This window comes from Mizuhopecten yessoensis, unplaced genomic scaffold (genome assembly GCF_002113885.1).
Source record: "Mizuhopecten yessoensis strain PY_sf001 unplaced genomic scaffold, ASM211388v2 scaffold11011, whole genome shotgun sequence".
Lineage (NCBI taxonomy): Eukaryota > Metazoa > Mollusca > Bivalvia > Pectinida > Pectinidae > Mizuhopecten > Mizuhopecten yessoensis.
In genome coordinates this window covers 869,440-888,289 of record NW_018408834.1, presented here as the reverse complement: position 1 = coordinate 888,289, position 18,850 = coordinate 869,440, and the positions used below count along the sequence as shown (strand labels likewise).

General features: G+C 35.5%; 1 protein-coding gene across 3 annotated transcripts; it reads right to left on the bottom strand.

Moving 5' to 3' along the window:
• Positions 1-1,175: 1,175 nt before the first annotated feature.
• LOC110464600 lies at positions 1,176-17,876 on the bottom strand. 3 transcript variants are annotated; one of them, XM_021519901.1, is made up of 13 exons: positions 17,181-17,876; positions 13,621-14,166; positions 13,209-13,294; positions 11,067-11,109; positions 10,099-10,461; positions 9,567-9,905; positions 7,997-8,124; positions 6,664-7,022; positions 5,117-6,038; positions 4,910-4,958; positions 4,093-4,194; positions 3,449-3,769; positions 1,176-3,165 (listed from the first exon to the last, which is right to left on the bottom strand). In XM_021519901.1, the coding sequence occupies exons 2-13, from the start codon at positions 14,045-14,047 to the stop codon at positions 2,870-2,872; spliced, it is 3,435 nt and encodes a 1,144-aa protein (XP_021375576.1). In that variant the 5' UTR covers positions 14,048-14,166; positions 17,181-17,876; the 3' UTR covers positions 1,176-2,869. The 3 variants fall into 3 exon arrangements, with proteins under 3 accessions (XP_021375576.1, XP_021375577.1, XP_021375579.1); XM_021519902.1 differs by having other exon boundaries at positions 13,621-13,875; XM_021519904.1 differs by lacking the exons at positions 1,176-3,165; positions 4,910-4,958 and having other exon boundaries at positions 3,607-3,769.
• Between the last annotated feature and the right edge of the window lie 974 nt (positions 17,877-18,850).

Sequence of the window (18,850 nt, the reverse complement as noted above, 5' to 3'; positions counted from 1 at the left end):
TGCTTAGTTTACCGTCAATTGCTATCAGTTCCAGACATGATACCAACTAACGTTATAAATGTGTTCGTCACATTAACAGGATATTTATCGCAGTGACAAAACGTCATCGCTATAGGAGAAATATCCCAGCCTTCCTAACGGGGTGAGTTGTAATTTTTTCCGGGGACAATCAAACATGGCGTATGCGAAGGTAAACACGGTCGAGTCATATTGTATTCCTTTCTGACATCATAAGGCGTCGTGCACCTTTTTAAATTGGCCATACTACAAGTATTATGTGTAAGAGAAACACAGATGTCGGGTTTGAGAAGTAGGCGGTCGTTGTTACCAGCATTCAGAAAACCGTACTACATGGCCAATATCTTTTGGCATAAGTGCGCCGTTGTTGACATACTGGTATTCTCTAGTCGATCTTTCCTCCCCGGAATGACGTATCTAGATCTAGGCATGAAGCTATTGGTTATATAATGTGAAAGGAATGATTTCTTGAAGTGAGATAGCTCAAACTTCAAATAGTGAAGGGGTTGTTGGATGAGCAATTTCTAGTACACTAAGTATACAGTAAAATATATGAGGAACCATATAACTTTTTCATTATGAGGAGAATCAGATGCTAATACTTCAGGTTACGCTTGTTACTTCACTGCAAAATTCATAGATTTACTGCGGTATTAAATTTATATCATATTTTAGTCATTTAGACAAACGTTACTGCTCCTAATGTTTCAAAATGTACACACTTCACTCATGATGTAATTTCAAATTATCAAGTACCCTAATTTTTTAAACTTCTTTAGAGACTTTTCGCACTTACCTTCTGTTTCGACAGTAGTTAAGACCAGTTTCGAATATTAACTAACATCATCGAGGAGTCTTGAATAGCTGTATGGTGTTGTGTCTTTCATTTTTGCCATACTGTGTCTATTACAAATTTATAAAGATGGAATCCCATGTTTATGTTGTGTTTATCTTTCTAGTTACATGGTGGTAGACTTTGCTGTTGGGTTTTTAAGTCTCCGAGGTTTGTTGCAAATTTGATAGCTCCAGTGATCACGAGTAGTGTTATGGTTCAGGATATAACTTATGATTTTATAAAACATAACATAAACAATATTCATATATTTAAGTACAATTAAAACACAACGTATTATTAGTTAAATCTTTAATTCTCATTGTTACATAATTTAATCATATTATAACACACGAACGGACTTAACATGTAACAGTGACATGAGTTTTATAGAATGTTCCTGCTGAGAAATAAAGTAAATTTTATCATGTATACAAAGCAATACCAGACACTTATTAAATAAATGATGTCAGGAAATGGCTAACATATACAGTATATATTTCTGGCAAATCGAAAGAAAGCTTACATCAGTCTTCTCCAGAATCAGGGTTGCCACCTCTAAAATTTGGGAGGGATGGTTACACATTGAAATCCTTGTATTTTTCACCAGACTCAATCCTCCATCGGAATGAGACAAGAATTTTTCATATTTTCCTTGACAATTCTTTTTTCACACTTCCCTAAATCCTTCCTGAATATCATGGATACCTTTAGCTCTGAAAGCGTTTCTCTTGCGACTTCCATTGAAGGGTCCAGTTTATAGAGGAAGACAACAGTGATTTATCTTTCTATTTTTCCAACTTCTAGACTATTGTGTGTACGAACGACGAAAATCAATAGCAACATTTAGCAACAAACAAATGTCTTCAACAAAGTCTGGTTAAAATAAAAACATAAAAAATAGGGGCGCAACAGTAAGTAATTCATCCCATATGCGGAATAAACTTTATTTATGTTTAAATTAAGTTCATTGATTAGAATCGGCTACCTCAGCAAAATGTTTCGAAATCCCAGTTCTAAATATTCATAAATACTTATATGCATGTAATTTTTCACACAAAAACGCTTCATCAAAATGATGTTACATAACACCTTAAATGTGAAACATGGCACCTAAATATTTGTGAAATAATGCCTAAACCTGTTTCACCGCACTCAATTTAATATTTCTGCATGACAATATCATCGATAAACGAGTAATAAAAATTGTGTCCACAATCAAATAGTTATAAATATGCCTTCAAACGTTTTGAAATAACGTTTTATTTGTCAAAATGACCATTACTTACACTACTCAAAAGTATTGCTTTAAATCTCGTTCACCTTTTCTTTTTGTCAATAACTTGTTTACTTTTTATTCAGAAATAAGTATACTCTTTATATTTGTATTTTTCATGATGTCTCATCTAGCTACACGATGAAGCAAAATTCATAATTTTATGCGATTAACAGGTTAAGATATTCATTTGTTGTGCTATATAATCTTACGTACAGTCTTTGAAATATGTATGCCATAAGATAATAATTTGAAGATCAACTCTAATGGATGGTCGGGTTGTGCATTGGATAGCGCATTCGCCTTTCACCAAGACGGCCTGGGTTCGATTCCCAAACCGACGTTGAAAAGGCCATGCGGGTTTTCTTTTGACACTCCAGTTTCTCCCACATTGAGACCCCTGCGTGGTACAATCCGAGGCAACGAGAGCGATTAATTTAATTTGAAAGAAGGTGTTTCGAAATTGTTGTGAAATAACTTAAGTTTGATTTTAATAAAAACAGACATAAACTCAAAAGATTGAGTGTATTCTTATATACAGTTTTGTAATATAATAGTTAAGCTTATTTTGTGCAGTTCTGACTTACACTGTTTGTTGCCTATCTATACATTCACAGAAACCGTGAAGCAAGTACCCAATGCCACGTAATGTCACGCCCTTGCCTCGAGCCATTCCTTACATGTACGAATTGGAAAATATAGAATAATCACATTCTACAGTAGTAAAACACATTTTCTCATCTCTAAGACAGACCCATCTTGCCGATCGTAGCCACGTCCATATTACACCTCTCCATGGCTAGCAGTATCCTTCGGATCGTCGCAGGTGGTTCTTTACAACCTCTTACCCAGCGCTTCAACAGCTTCGCCATTTTGTCCTTCACCTTGTCGTATTCCACGTCAACCTGGTCAATTTCGGGGACTTTGAGCCCAAGTTCAAGACATAAGTTGAAATACGACTTGTTCACATTTTCTGAGATGATTCGGATCTCGTCATCAGTTGGTTTCCTGTTTAATGTCTTTTCTTGCAATTCGACACCTAGCAGTGAAAACGAAACATGTATTTTATGTATATATGCATACTTATATATTTGTACTTTGTAAGTCTCACGTGCATGCAAATACATAAATATCTTCTTGCCAAATGCAGTTAAGAAGCCTGATTTTCAATCTTTCCATTCATCATAAAATACTCAGATCTAAAAAATTGAAGCTTCACTGAAAATTAATTCAGAATACTAAATATAATGTGCAGCCGCTATATTTGAGCTTTTAATAACTGTTAAAAAAATAAACCGATGGTACAGGCACTGAACTCTGACCTTTCACTGTGCGATGAATGTCCGATCTCCTCTCTATGGTCTTGAGAATGTGGTCTTGGTCCACGCCAAACTTGGACACAGCGGAGGCTATATGTGCGTATGTTTGCTCACGGAACTGTGTCGACCAACGCAGAAACATCTTTGTGATTTGTGAACGGAAAGAGAGCTGTGAACACTCCGACTGGATCTGCTCTATCGCATGGCTTTCCATTCCGAGTTCTGCAAACATCAGGGTATACCAGCTGCCTACGTGCTCCGATAACCTACCGAATTCACGAGCTGTCGGCATACGGTGTGGTATTCCGAAATGGTCAGGATCTTCTGAAAACACATATAGAACACGGGCTGTAATAATTGTTAGTAAGTAAATTGAAAAACAAAAGAAAAACAAACAAAAAAATGTACCATTACGCGGACAGATTATGAAAAAATGCAATCGCAAAATTGTAAAGAAAACAGAATTAAAAAAAAAATCCACAAAAAAACTAAACAATAGGTTCGAGGTAAAATAATTGTTTAAGTTTCAAAATGTTTACCGAATCAATCAGAAATATTACTGTACTGCACTGATAAAAGCTTTCAGAAAATGTCACTTGTTCTGCAGATGAGCAAGATAGGATAACAGATTTAATATTTAAATTTACCAGAATGCTCCGTTGGAACGTATTTTTTTGACCTGGTACGAAGTAGGTTGCGAAAGAATTTTCTCCAATTTCGAATTCGGTTCCAAGCCTTCTGTCGAGTCCCTTTAAAACAATACACCAGTTTTAAATTTTGAAATATGTATCTTCATCTAAAGATGGTCATTATCGTAACTAAATACTTTTTTACACTAAATTGCACATATATTTACATTTTAACAATTTGCCTTTAAAGAACTCGCAGTTTATTCTTAGCAATATGAATACAATGGGATTTCAATTACAATGATTTTCACGCACACTTTTAATTTTGGCATCATAAACGAAATGTTGAAAACTGCTGCTTTGAGACAAAAACATTTTTTATGGAAAGGACAGGTACAACATTTCATGTTATTGGCCAAATATGGAGATAATATCGCATACGTTATGTTTTCATAAAGTCATGTAAACGTCGAAGCCACATTATATTATGATCGACAGGTTAGTTTTATTTGATATAAGAAATTCAAGGAGGAATATTTCTTTTCGGATAAATTAATAATAATTGAGACATATCTTCGATGGTCCAATGGAAAAGACCAAAATCTTTCAAAGATGGCAGCACAAGTTCACCAAGTCGTGGAACTCATGATGATAATAATCTTCAAATCCAGGTTTCAGATAAATATTTAATACCCAGGTTAAGTATTGCAAAAGATATTCTTATCAAGTTAGCTATCTGGCCGAATATTTAATAGGAAAGCAGAAGTTTAATTTCAACTAGTTATAATTGACAAATACCATATAAAGAATACGGTAATTGATTAGAACTGAATACCTGCTGGTGGAATAGAGGGCACTGTCCCTTGTCCAGGTATGTAGTTCTCCTAGAATGTATTAATAAAGTACCAACATTATGATAAAAAATATACAATGAAAATATCACTGATCATCGCGAATTATTGACATCATTTACCCCATATTCAAAGTTCATACATTTGGACTTCACTTATTATAATGTATTTATTTATCAAATAAGACTTACCCGTGGTTGAGCATGCCTTGTATCTGTGATCCACACAGACAGATGGCGCCTTCCCAGTTGATGTTTTTGTCGACACGTCTCTCCCCTGCATAGGTGGTGTGATCTAGTCATAATCACCTCGTCCACCGGTAAAGGGTCGTCTCGGGGACCGAGTCTGTAGCTACAGTGAAGATGATCCCGGTATGTCATGTGTTCATGGCAGTTTGTCTTAAGTACAGTGTCAATTATTATTTTGATCTCCTTAAGCAGTCGACGACCAGTATTCAAGTAAATGCTTCTCTCTGTCATGCTGTACAAAGTCAGTGTAATGGCCGACCTATTCCACTGTAGGGAGACTATGAGATTCCATACGCCCTCTATCTGGAAGCAGCCGAATCCTTGAAGCAAGGTACTGGATTCAGCGGAACCTGTCGAGTTTCGTGTCAGCGCGTACTTCTGCAGACATCCTGCTAGAATTCTATCAAAGAGATCTCGGGGGATGAAAACCTCATTGAACATGATGCAAAGGGTTTTGGTTACAAATCTTGCATTTCGCAACTCCTCATCAATCTGGGCTGTGTTTGATGGATCTTTAAGCTTGCTGGGTACAAAATAGTGATTTGCAAATATGACCTTTCCGCGGCAGTCGAATCCGTCGATTGGTCGGACAAGGAGACCGAATTTCTCCATGAATACCAAGAGGATTGGCATGTGTTCACGGAATCCCTTTGACTCGTCACTTGCCAAGAGCTCCTCGATTAGTGAAAGCGTCAGCTTGGCGAACGACTGGAAGTTCACCAAGTGTCTTCGCAGCGTTAAGTCCCTTTCAATGAACAATTTGTCTGTGATGAGCCGCCGGAAAGCATCGGCCAGCCATTGCGGGTCAATCACTGCCTGGTTGTGACCTCGGAAGAAGACGATTGTCCGATTTCGGTGAAGGTATCTTAAGGTGCGATGATAAATTATGATACATATATATATAATTATCGTAAATTTTATCTGCTGACATCAAAATGAAAACTACAGTACCATTACGTGGTATTCTGTTAGCATATGGCGTTATATCTTAATCTTGCAGCAGCCGTGATCATAAAACCAGTTTTTTTTACTCAACATGAAAAATTCCTGCCATATTCGTTTGAAAAGAATGAGAGGAATATATCGCACACACAGTTAACAATATTCTTTGTTTACACAGGTATCTTGAATAAAACATCACAGGTAGATTACCTCTGATACGTATAAGAGTCTCTGAATAGTAAACATCCAAAAAGACTGCTGAGTACAAAAATGGCAATCGTTTGGAAATGTTATGTGTAACATACCCCTAATTTTTTAATGAATTTTATGACTTCATTAATGAGGAAGGGGACGTGTGTATATATCATATAAAACAAGTAAATAATTTCCAACGGCTAACATACCGACAACGTTTTGCTTAAGCTTTCATCATTTCACCCTCTGTTATGTGGGTCAATTTATCAGTAAAGCAAACGTTAGTAAACAACATAATAAAATAGTACTGAAGTTTGAAGGGCAAAATTAACAGCTGTTGAATATAAACTTACTCTAGGAACAGCATGATGTCTTCTTTGTTCTTAATAGGAAATTCACACTTGGCATCTATTTCATAAATCTCATCCAGCGTCAGTATCTTTCTTCCTAGAGTTCGCTGTTTGAGCAGATCCCGTTCTAGCACTAGCCAATTCACAGGGAGTTCCCTCTCCCATTGGTCTTGATGTTTGGCAGCTTCCAGAATCAGGTTCCGGATATCATCATAAGAAGATGCGTTTTCGTTCGTATTGTCGACTGTACAAAAACGGACAAAATCTGCAGAACCGTCGCTGTCCACACTTGCTTCCACTTCTTTTGTTTGGCAAAGTTCTTCCTTTATAGCTTCCAGCTGTTTTTTGCGATTGTTTTTCGCCTGTTGTTTGGAATTTGATATACGTATATATGCGTATTATAGTCAACTACACATGATGAGTTTTGCAAACGTTTTAATTTTAATATTGTGATTTAGATAAATATAGTCCATAAAAAAATAAAAAGGCTGATCAATAATAATCTACTGTGTATATGTGAATATTTTTATCAACTCTTTCTTCTTTTATTCGACATAAAGACACATGCTTCTCTCCACAGTTTCATTTATCGTATTATGTAAAACAAAGTCGCTTTCATTTCATCTGACTTTTAAAAAAGGTTTTGATGCTTGTTTCATCAAAACTTAATCATAAAAACAAAGCGTTGCTTGAAACCCCCATACATAATTATCAATAAGTTTAAGCGTGCGCTCCCTTGTCAGATATATACTTTTAGCACCATAACCATCAACTCGAACAAAAAACTGATATAGTGTGTAAAGATTGTTGTGACAAAAAACAACACCAGGTGTAGTAAAAGTGATAAACAATAAAATGTTAAGATCAAATTACTTCTATTGGTTCAGCATGTTAAACCTGAAGGGTTAAGATAAGAGTCCTATGATCAAGCACACTAATTCTTCTCAAAGAGATGGAATATCATAAAGGGATATCAGTAACAAGTTTGTGCTGCCTTTTACCATATTTGATGTTTATAATTCACATTTTTTAAGACAAGTAGATATTTGTATTGTCTTAAATTTTGAAGATAAGTTCCAATTTGTTCAAAAGGTGATCAAATTTATCAATATTTAACGACGTTTTTCAGTCTCTAATAACTAGTTCATAATACGAGGTGAAACATGTAACGCTACAAAAATATGTACTATCTGGAAAGTTTAAACTCAATTAATGGTAGTATTTTAAAGATACATAAAAATAATTAATTGCGTCAGTCACTCATTAAGTTTATCATCTTTTGAACAACTGTGCCATGTTATCTGTCTTATCAAATGTATATTCTAAAGAATATTACCGGTATGTGCTTGTTGACGAGGTCCATTTTTGTGCCGACAATTATGATAGGAGGCTTGTGGCTTGGCTGGGATTTATCGTAAGAACTACGGTATGTACCAATGGTCCGTATCCATTCTGTGATGCGCCCTGTAACATGAATAAACCAACTTGACAGATGTTGTGAGACTTTTCCTTAAAAATAGTTCATATTTATAATCGATACTTAAAAAGTTATTGTTCATTTTATATTCAATACTTTTTTAGCAATGTTTAAGAAAAAACAGAACCTACAACGAATCGTTTATACACATGGACAAATGCAACTGAATTGAACAAACGAACTGAAAGTTAATAGCAAATAAAACCACAGAATCCTTGGACATTTTGATACAATCAGAAAAATCAACTTACACAATAAATGTATTGATGGTTTAGACTTAAATAAAAATCCTAGTAATAAGAGTTGAATAACGTCATAAACAATCTATTAAGACCTACTTAATTACTCAACCGTAAATCCTTGACCGGTAAACGCCAAACAATAACAAGTTTTAAGGTCGGGCTCAGCTACACTGATTACATGTATTGTGTATACAAAAATACCATTGTAATAGAACAAATTCAGAACTCTAAGCCAAATACAAAACAAAATATTTGAACCAGAACAAAAGGAAAGGCTTGATGAAAGAGCCGTAACCAGGGACTTAATTTAATTAAATCTAATTTAATTTACAACGAATTTAAGTGTTTCCTGTACTACAAACAATATTCTAATTTATTCGAGATGTAACAAGGTATTTGATTGGACAATCAAAAATAATTTGCGATAGAAAAACCACGATAAACCGTTCGCAAATTTCTCATTTACATATGAAGCCCTAATGGCGATTGATAATGCCGTCGATGACCCCGACTGACCCTGACATGTCATGAAATTGATTATTATTTATGTCACGAACAATAGCGTGACTCCGAAAGGGCAACGTAATTCCCCCTTACTTTGAATATTTCTGACGTTACCAATCCACAGCAAAGAGAACCAGAATTTAAAGAAAACACTCAAAAATATTTTAAAATCGTCGTTTCTTTCGGTGTTTCGGTTGATATGAATTAGAATGGGGATAACCCTACTGTATTTTGAACCCGCGGAGCCAGTATATCGGATATTTGCGACAGCATAATCACGATATATCGCCGCAAATATCAAAATACAGTAGGGTTATCCCCTAAGTGGTATACGCTATACTGTCATCTTTGGGAGGCAAATCAGTTATCAACTCTCTAACAATTGTCAAAAGCATGACAGACACGAAACCATAGGTAGATACAAGCGTGAATCTGCCATAATGATGATATGATAAAGAAGTCAATAATACCCAATAGTACTCTCTAACCTATGTAACCAAGCCGTCACGTTCCTCCTGATTACTGTTACTTGTGTTGATGTTTTTAATATACTATTTTCTTCATTTCTCTACACTTTAGAATGGTATTAATAGAAGGGTCAATGTTAACGCACTTGGTCATAATTTAAAAGTACACCCTCTGACTACCAGAATAGGGAAATGTCAGAATATATAAATTCTCACCACTTTCGTCACGTTCAGTCAGATACTCCAGTGTATCAAAGGCGAGGATAAAGACACAGTGAGAGCTCATAAACACCCCGTGGTTGGCCTGGAAAGATGTCTGTCCTCCCATGTCCCACATAGACAGAAACGCAACATTGTCTCCCTTTTGCAGTTCAGATGTTTGCCGAACGACGTCGACAAATCGTAATTGTCTCTCTTCTAACTTGCGGACATCAGGTAGAGACGTCATGTGTGGCTTACTGGCACCTGTGAATAGTATCCCTCCTAACGCTGGCTCTCTGCCTGGAATTCCTGCTGACATAGGAACGTTCGCGTCGCCAGGAGTCTCTTCTATTTCTGATAAGTAAACAATGTGTACATCAGGGAACTATTCATTTTAATTGTTTATTTGATAAGAATAAGGACAATTACATAAATAGAGGTAGAAGCAAGTGTCTTTGACCTGTATGTTACCTAAAAATGTAATATACAGTTACAAAACAACAAAGCTTAGTTATCAAATTAAAAGAAAATTTCTGCATCGTTTTACCTGATTCATTTAAAGGTACAAGTGACAATTTCAGTTCGCTCGGTAATGCCAAGGAACGTCGTTTTTTCGCGTCCCTCATTAGGCGCCCCATGCGGTCAGCCATGATGCCATCGGAGCTAGCGTCATCAATTCGTGACCAAGTGTACGTGTCAAGATCAATTTCAAAAACCTGAAGATAAAGGGAAGCCCCTTCAGTGGGTTCCCTTATTGCGATATCCACTGGTTTCCCTTGTAGACGTAAACAAAGGGTAGTTTTTCCTACTCCCTCTTTTCCGACAAACATTACTCTGATGTGCCGATACTTTTCTTTCTGACCAATGAACATCTCCAGATAGGAATTAATCTTTGCAGACGGTAAATCCTCTGAAAGTATATTTGTATTATCGTACATCAAAAAGGGTACCGAATAGTGACACCTTTAGAGTTCTTCTCAGATTACATATGTCGACATTTAAGGAATTGTTTACCACATCACATTAAAAACTATTTAACGGCATGGTATTTTATTGGTCAAATTGCGATAACTATATATATATCGATATAAATGTAATGCACCCTATCTTAAAGGTAATACGTCATGCTTCATTCTCCCATTTAAAAGTAAATGTGGATTTCGCATTTGATTAGTTTGGTTGAAGCGGTGTGAAAATATGTGCGCCTTACCTTTATTACACACCGTTCCTAATTGACTTGTCATTTTGCAAATTGTTGAACACGTCTCTTACTTAGTATACGATTAAAAGTTTATCTTAATATACATCGCATACAGTGTATAGAATTTAAATGCTTTGTCTGTGGTGATATTGCAAACTGTTTCCGATTTAGTAAACTAATCATTTTTATAACAATGAAGTTTGTAATCGTAGGTATGTATTAAAAATGGTAAAACACGAATGACGTTGATTATTACTAATATATCACCACGCAAATTAGTTGATTATGGCAAATTATTGCTACTTTTAGCTTACCAAACTTTTCTGCAGGAACGGTCTTTGTTCTGGTTGAGGTTTTCTAGTAAATAGAGATCAAACAATTAATAGATACAGAAGAAAAAACAATACAGCGAAGGCCCGCGATAAAAAAAAGATGCACTGGTCTAATTTTTCCTTGTACAGCGTCAACACATGCTGGTAGGAGAACAAAATTAATATACTCTAGTATAGTTTTTGTTTAGTATAGCGCCAGCACACGAAGGCCCGAGATCAAATATACACCGGTCTTATTTCTTCTCAGTACAGCGTCAACACACGAAGGCCCGAGATTAAGTATACACCGGTCTAATTTCTTCTCAGTACAGGGTCAACACACGAAAGCAAGAGATCAAATATACTCCAGTATAATTTCTTCTCAGTACAGCGCCAGCACACGAAGGCCCGATATCAAATATACTCTAATATATTTTCTTCTCAGTACAGCGCCAGCACACGATGGCAAAAGATCAAGTATACTCCAGTCTACTTTTTCCTCGTACAGCGTCAACACACGAAGGCCCGATATCAAATATACTCTAATATATTTTCTTCTCAGTACAGCGCCAGCACGCGATGGCAGAAGCTCAAATATACTCTAGTCTACTTTTTCCTTGTTCAGCGACACCACACGAAGGCCAAAGATTAAAATATATACTGGTCGTATACATGTTCTAAGTACAGCATCAGCACATGAAGGCCCGAGATCAAATATACTCTAGTACAATTACTTCTTAGTACAGCGCCAGCACACGAAGACACGAGTTCAAATATGAACTGGACCTATATGTTCTTAGTACAGCGCCGGCACACGAAAATACGAGATCAAATATACTCTAGTATAATTTCTTCTCAGTACCGCGCCAACACACGAAGGAACGAGATCAAATATACTCTAGTTTAATTTCTCTCAGTACAACGTCAACACAAGATGGCACAAGATCAAATATACTCTAGTCTAATTTTTCATTAAACAGTGTAAACACATGAAAGCCCGAGATCAAATATAAACTACTCTAATTTCTTCTTAGTACAGTGCCAGCACACGAAGGCCCGAGATTAAAATATATACTGGTCTTATATGTTCTTAGTACACCGTCAACACACGAAAGCCCGAGATCAAATATACTATAGTATAATTTCTTCTTAGCACAGTGTCAACACACGAAGGCACAAGATTAAAATATGTACTGGTCTAATATGTTCTTTGTACACCGTAAACGCACGAAAACCCGAGATCAAATATAATAAAGTATAATTTCTTCTTAGTACAGTGTCAACACACGAAGGCACAAGATTAAAATATACACTTGGCTTATATGTTCATAGTACAGTGTCAACACACGAAGGCCTGAGATCAAATATACTCTAGTCAATAACTTCTTAGTACAGCGCCGGCACACGAAGACACCGAGTTCAAATATAAACTAGTCCTATATGTTCTTAGTACAGCGCCAGCACACGAAGGTACGAGATCAAATAAACACTACTTTATTTTTTTCTTAGCATAGCGTCAACACATGAAGGCCCGAGATCAAATATCCTCTAGTATAATTTCTTCTTAGTACCGCGCCAACACACAAAGGAACGAGATAAAATATGCTCTAGTATAATTTCTTTTTATGACAGCGCCAACACATGAAGGTACGACATCAGATATAAACTACTCTAATAACTTCTTAGTACAGCGTCAACACACGAAGGCACGAGATCAAATATCCTCTAGTATACTTTCTTCTCAGTACAGCGCCAGCACATGATGGCACAAGATCAAATATACTCTAGTCTAATGTTTCCTTGTAGAGCGTCAACACACGAAGGCCTGAGATCAAATATAATATAGTATAATTTCTTCTCAGTACCGCGCCAACACACGAAGGCACGAGATCAAATAAACACTAGTCTAATTTCTTCTTTGTACGGCGCAAATACTCGAAGAAACGAGATAAAAAATACACTACTCTAATTTTTCTTCATAGTTTCATATATGATCATAGAACTGGCAAAGCACCACACAGTCGTTACTCCAAGGAAAGACAATAAGAGGACTTATGCTATTTCAAAGCAAAGCGAAATCACGATGAACGTTCATACAGATAGTATTCATATCTAATACAGATGATCATCTCATTGTTTTATTACCTGCGGTTGTGGCGGTGATAGTAGCTGTTGTTTCAGAAATTTCATCACCCCATCATTAGTCATACGGCGTATATTCTCAGGCAAACCTACGTAAAGATATATAGAACTTTTATGTCCGATTTGACGTAATGCCGGAGGCACATGATTTTCATAAATACGAAATTTCACGATATCTACTTAAAGTGTAAATGGAAAATATTTATAATTAGCCTTGTGGAAGAAAGACAACACTACGTTTTCTACTGTTAAATGTTTTGTAATTGATATGAGAGATTTTTCCGTTTGACTATCCTAACTAATATATATTGCATATTGTAAAATTGAATACTAATTGGTTTCATGTGTTCATATATATTTCTGTTCCGATGTATATCAAAATATAAATAAATCGGTATAAAATTGCTTCATATACCTTGCGTATGGGATCTACGCCATAGTAAGTATTCCTCCACATCAGTGTAGTAGTACTGCCTGGCTAGGTCAAGCAATGTGGTACGTTGACAATAATCTTCCACATCAATGCCAGTAGTTCGAAGCAGCAAGTCGAGCATCCTTAGACGTCCTTCTGTATGGAGAGTTCTGCAGCAACGGTGAGCAGCGTTATAGCCACCATTGTCCAATCGCCTACCAAGATGAAGCACTTGAGGGTACCGCGCGACAAGGTGCTCTAGTAAGGAAAAGTGGCAATTCACACTTACAACGTGGACCACGGACTGGCCGTGGTAGTTTGTGCTCGCTATATTCTCCCCGGATTTAATAGCCGCGTCGAACAAGTCTATGTTTCCTTGCATCGCAGCCCTGAACAGCTCACTGGTAGCTGTCCTTCGTGAAAGACTCATGTTTACTACCGTTCAATGCAGCTGGCCTCACAAAATCAATTTTGACATTGATATGAATAATACTTAATATCATCCATGTTAACAGCTTTCGGCAGTAATAGAGTTCACCTTGAGATGTACTGAAAACGAAGAGACAAAAATGCTTAACCGCTCCTTAATCGGGATATAAATACCAGAAACGTTAATATGAGAAAAGTCAATAATTAAAGATCAACTCTAAACTTAATTATACTTTTTCTCCTGTTCTTTTGCAATATCTCAATATCTCAAAAAATCAAAGTGATGTCACATTCTCGAATTGGGAACATACACTTTACGATATGAACATTAGACGTGCAGGTTCATGAAATTATGCGCGGACAACTTGTACTCTCACTATCGTTATTTCATTTGGAAATATTCTGTTTCTTTTTTGTTTGACATGAAAGTCGATCCTTTTGATAATGCACAAAAGTGTGTCATGTTTCGTTGTCACTAACCTTTCAGAAAGTGTTACCATTTTCTTTGTGTATATTTGCCCTAGTGTTATCGATTGTGATACTGAATGGCGGCTTTGTTGACCATTTGGTATTACTCCACTGACATCAAAACACAGAAATCAATGACACAAAAAGTACCATAACGTCATTACACTTGGAAAAGGATGTGTCTATGACTTCAACATACATAGAAATAGAAAATAAAATACCATGTGTTCAACAGATAGAAGTACGTTAGTTAGAAACTCAGATATAATATACATGTTCACTTGGCAAGCCTTGTTTCTGACTCCAAGTTATACACGCTTCATAAAGATTATCATACCCCCACAACTATATGTTTGTATTCATTGTGCCCATAGGTTTTACAGTGTTCTAGACATTACATAGGTAACAATAGTCTACGGGACAAATTTTACCTTGCTCTTTTGTACTGTTATCGAGACAATACATTTCTACAATACCCGCTATAGCATTTAAAGATTAATCTGGAGTAGTCTTTCAACCAGGTGTGTGAAGACAAATGAGAGACAACATAAGCTACGCACCACTTATCGCAGGTAAATAAATCGTCCTGTCCGCTGGAAATTACCTCATATCAGCGCATACATTGTTTCAAAGTGCATTTGCGAATCAATTCATTCATATGTTAATGAAACCTCCGATATGGAGAGGTAGAACATTCTGGTACCTTAAATATAGGTGAACAGTTATATCACAGACGTAAAACGGTGGTTTGTACGACCTTTTGTTATCGGAGGATACAGGTACATGTATATCTGTATAAGATATTGCGCAATTCATCTTACCTGGCGCTTAATGCGTAGTGTAAACAAATGTTTAGATGAATGAGTATCCATAACCAAATGACTAAAATTGTATCTACACAAAACAATAACACAGTTGAAGCTTTGAATAAAACCATACTGAATACGTACATGTAGGTGGTAAAAAAATAAGGTTATTCGCTAAGGATCTGAACTTTGTCATCAGACAAAATATATTTCCAGTTGAAGTTTTCGCAGAGGTATAAGAACTAGCGTGTAAAAATCTGAGATACATGGAGCCTGGGTAACAACTAATGAAGAAGGTGTAACATTTCCAATATTGGAAAAATGTATTTTGAATGATTTTCCTGCCAAAGGCGAAAGACGAATGCTACAGAAAGGCCGTGATCATGCTAAAGGACTTCTACGACTTATTAATCGTTCCAAACAGATCTTACTCAAAGCTTAAACTTAAGCTCGATATTGTAATTCTGTCGCAACTAAATAAAGATAGTAAGATACCTGTCATTTAATCCTATTACAAATACCTGTATCTTCAACAACAAAATCATAAAAATAAACATAAATATCCCCATAATGTAATGAATCCCTATAAACCATACACAAGTTAACACTTCGAGGCCTATTGTCGATTGTACTTATTTCATTGTGTACAATGTGTCCTCGACTCTAGAAAATAATCTTTGAATAGTGGGTGAAACTGACACCATGTCAAGAATTAGAAGAATATGGCGAAACGTAAATTCAACGTCATCATTCAAAAATATGTGGAATAAATATCTATTTTATTTATTTTGCAACAATCATGAAACAAGTTACCAAATAATGTTAATCACACCTGTTCGCCCGGATGTTATGTAAGTGCACGGGGTCTTGATGTGGGAGGATACCTGAGTACCCGGAGAAAGCCCATGTTGTCCTGCAGGTGACCCCACAACTTTTCACATCCGATCGGGAAATCGAACCCCGGTCGTCTTGATGAGAGGCGAGTGCGCTATCCACCGCGCCACCTTAATGCATTTGACGTTATTTTGTTGTTTCTCTCTGATGTATTAGTCATCGCTCAGAATTAGACAAATCCATGATATTATGGATTTCCTAGGATTTATACTGACATCAATATATTTTAGCTTCCGTGAGGTCACCTATCAACAATACTTCAGAAGAAATATGATCAGCTAAATTATCTGAAGCGAAACGCAATACCCACTATCCAAAAATAGTGCAAGTGGAAACGATATATTCACTACATGCTAGAACTTATCAAGCAATTTTTAGAGAGACATTTCGATTTCAAACCATAGATCCCGTCAACATCTTCAAATTCGCATGGTAAAGAAAAGTCAAGTTTATTTCGTGTTGCATATACCCATCCTATCGACAGAGTCGTGAAGGCATTGGTCTATAATAAAACACTGACCAATATTTTGACTTTGATTCTTTTAAATCCCCTTTCGACCGGCAATTTTGTTTGTTACGTGCGTTGTTCAACAGCTGAGTGTTGTCAAAACAAAGAACAAAGAACAAAAGAAAACACATTTCCATTGAGCGATGAAAACATGTGTTTAACATTTGCTTAAACAGGATGAACAATTTACTACATCCCAGCCACCATAACCAATCCAACGTCATCCAAACCCAACATTGCACTCGATTTAAATAGAAACCTATCCCCTAATACACCAACTTGACAGTAATTTGTATGATAACCATAACAGATGCGTATTGATTAATGACTTAGATTGTAGATTTTTTCGTTTATCCTACTTATCAATCTTTCTGAAAGAGAACCCTGTCATTCTTATACATTTTTGTTATATCAAGTTGATGATAGTTTTAAATTAAGAAATATATCCGTTACATTACCTTCCAATCTTTTGGCTTTAGCTCCATAGCTGGGTGATGTGAAGCCTCTGTCGCTCGATAGACATGACTGCTTACCTCACAACCCGCTTAACAAATCACAATGATTACATCACTTTAACATCTTGTTATTCCACGAAATGTTCTGTTAGAGCCTATAACTGACGTTACTATCATTCATGTACAATCCTCATCGTGTAGTGCTTGTACAGACAGACTTTAAAGTCCAGGTGTTTCGAGCACCGACCAAAGATTTCAAAGGGTATTTTGTGGGTATATACGTGTATAAACCATTGTGAAATATGACAATAGTATTGTTTATGATGTGTCTACAGTTAGAATTATTTAGTACCTATTCATAAATACAAAGAAATGTCAACCCTCATTAGCTATGTTTTAAATCATTGTGTCATTGTTTTATATACAGGAAATTTAGAAATTATCTGACATATCTTAATTCTGAAATATGTTTTGTGTCTAATACAAAAATGTGATTATGTCAACCGCCGGATATGCATAACATTTTTAAAATTATAACAATATATTACATTCGAACTTAACATTAATGAACCATTAAGAGTTTTATACAATCCTCAATTGTTCAACACCTTGATCGCCTTACTTCGTTTAACAAAACGTTTGAATGTAATTTCTCCAAATCTCTTGAAAGAAAACCTTACACGTATAGATATATCTAGTTTGAAAATAATTATCTAAGAATATTTTAGTATTACAACATGAAATAGCTCATAATAATGGCAAAGTATCAGAATAAGCAAAGGAGAAATAACTACCTTGTAATCATATTAGTTATAATACCAATATCAATATGATATTATTTAATATACATTTCTAAATTATATTTATCTCTCAAAAATAACAATTTGTAATATTCAGTTTATGGAACCTCAGATTGAACAAGACCGTGACCATTGAACTTTAAATACAATATTAACGTAAAACAGGACTGTAAGTGATGGTACTGGCTCTGAATTTCTCTCTAAAAGCAGTTTACAAACACATAAACAAAACAAAACACTTGTTGATTCATCAAATCTGCTAAAACTTTGGACATATACATATATTTACAACGCTATTATAATAAAAACAATCTTATTAAAAAAATGTTTATGAATTAGCATCTCCGTTCGATCAGAATGTGTAAAATACTTATATTTCTCCATCGTTAAGTCTGATATGTCTTCGTTATTATAGAACTGGTAACAACGATATTTGTCCAATGCTAATTCTGATGTCTGTCCAGTGATAATACTGATATTTGTATATTGGTTATTAATATTTGTCCATTAATATTGCTGATATTTGTCCATTTATTATACTGATTTTTGTCTATTGATAATACTGATATTTGTCTATTGATAATACTGATATTTGTCCATTGATAATACTGATATTTGTCCATTGATACTACTGATATTTGTCCATTGATAATATTGATATTTGTCTATTGATACTACTGATATTTGTCCATTGATAATACTGATATTTGTCCATTGATACTACTGATATTTGTCTTTTGATACTACTGATATTTATCTATTGATAATACTGATATTTGTCTATTGATACTACTGATATTTGTCTTTTGATACTACTGATATTTATCTATTGATAATATTGATATTTGTCCATAGGTACAGATGTAATGATTT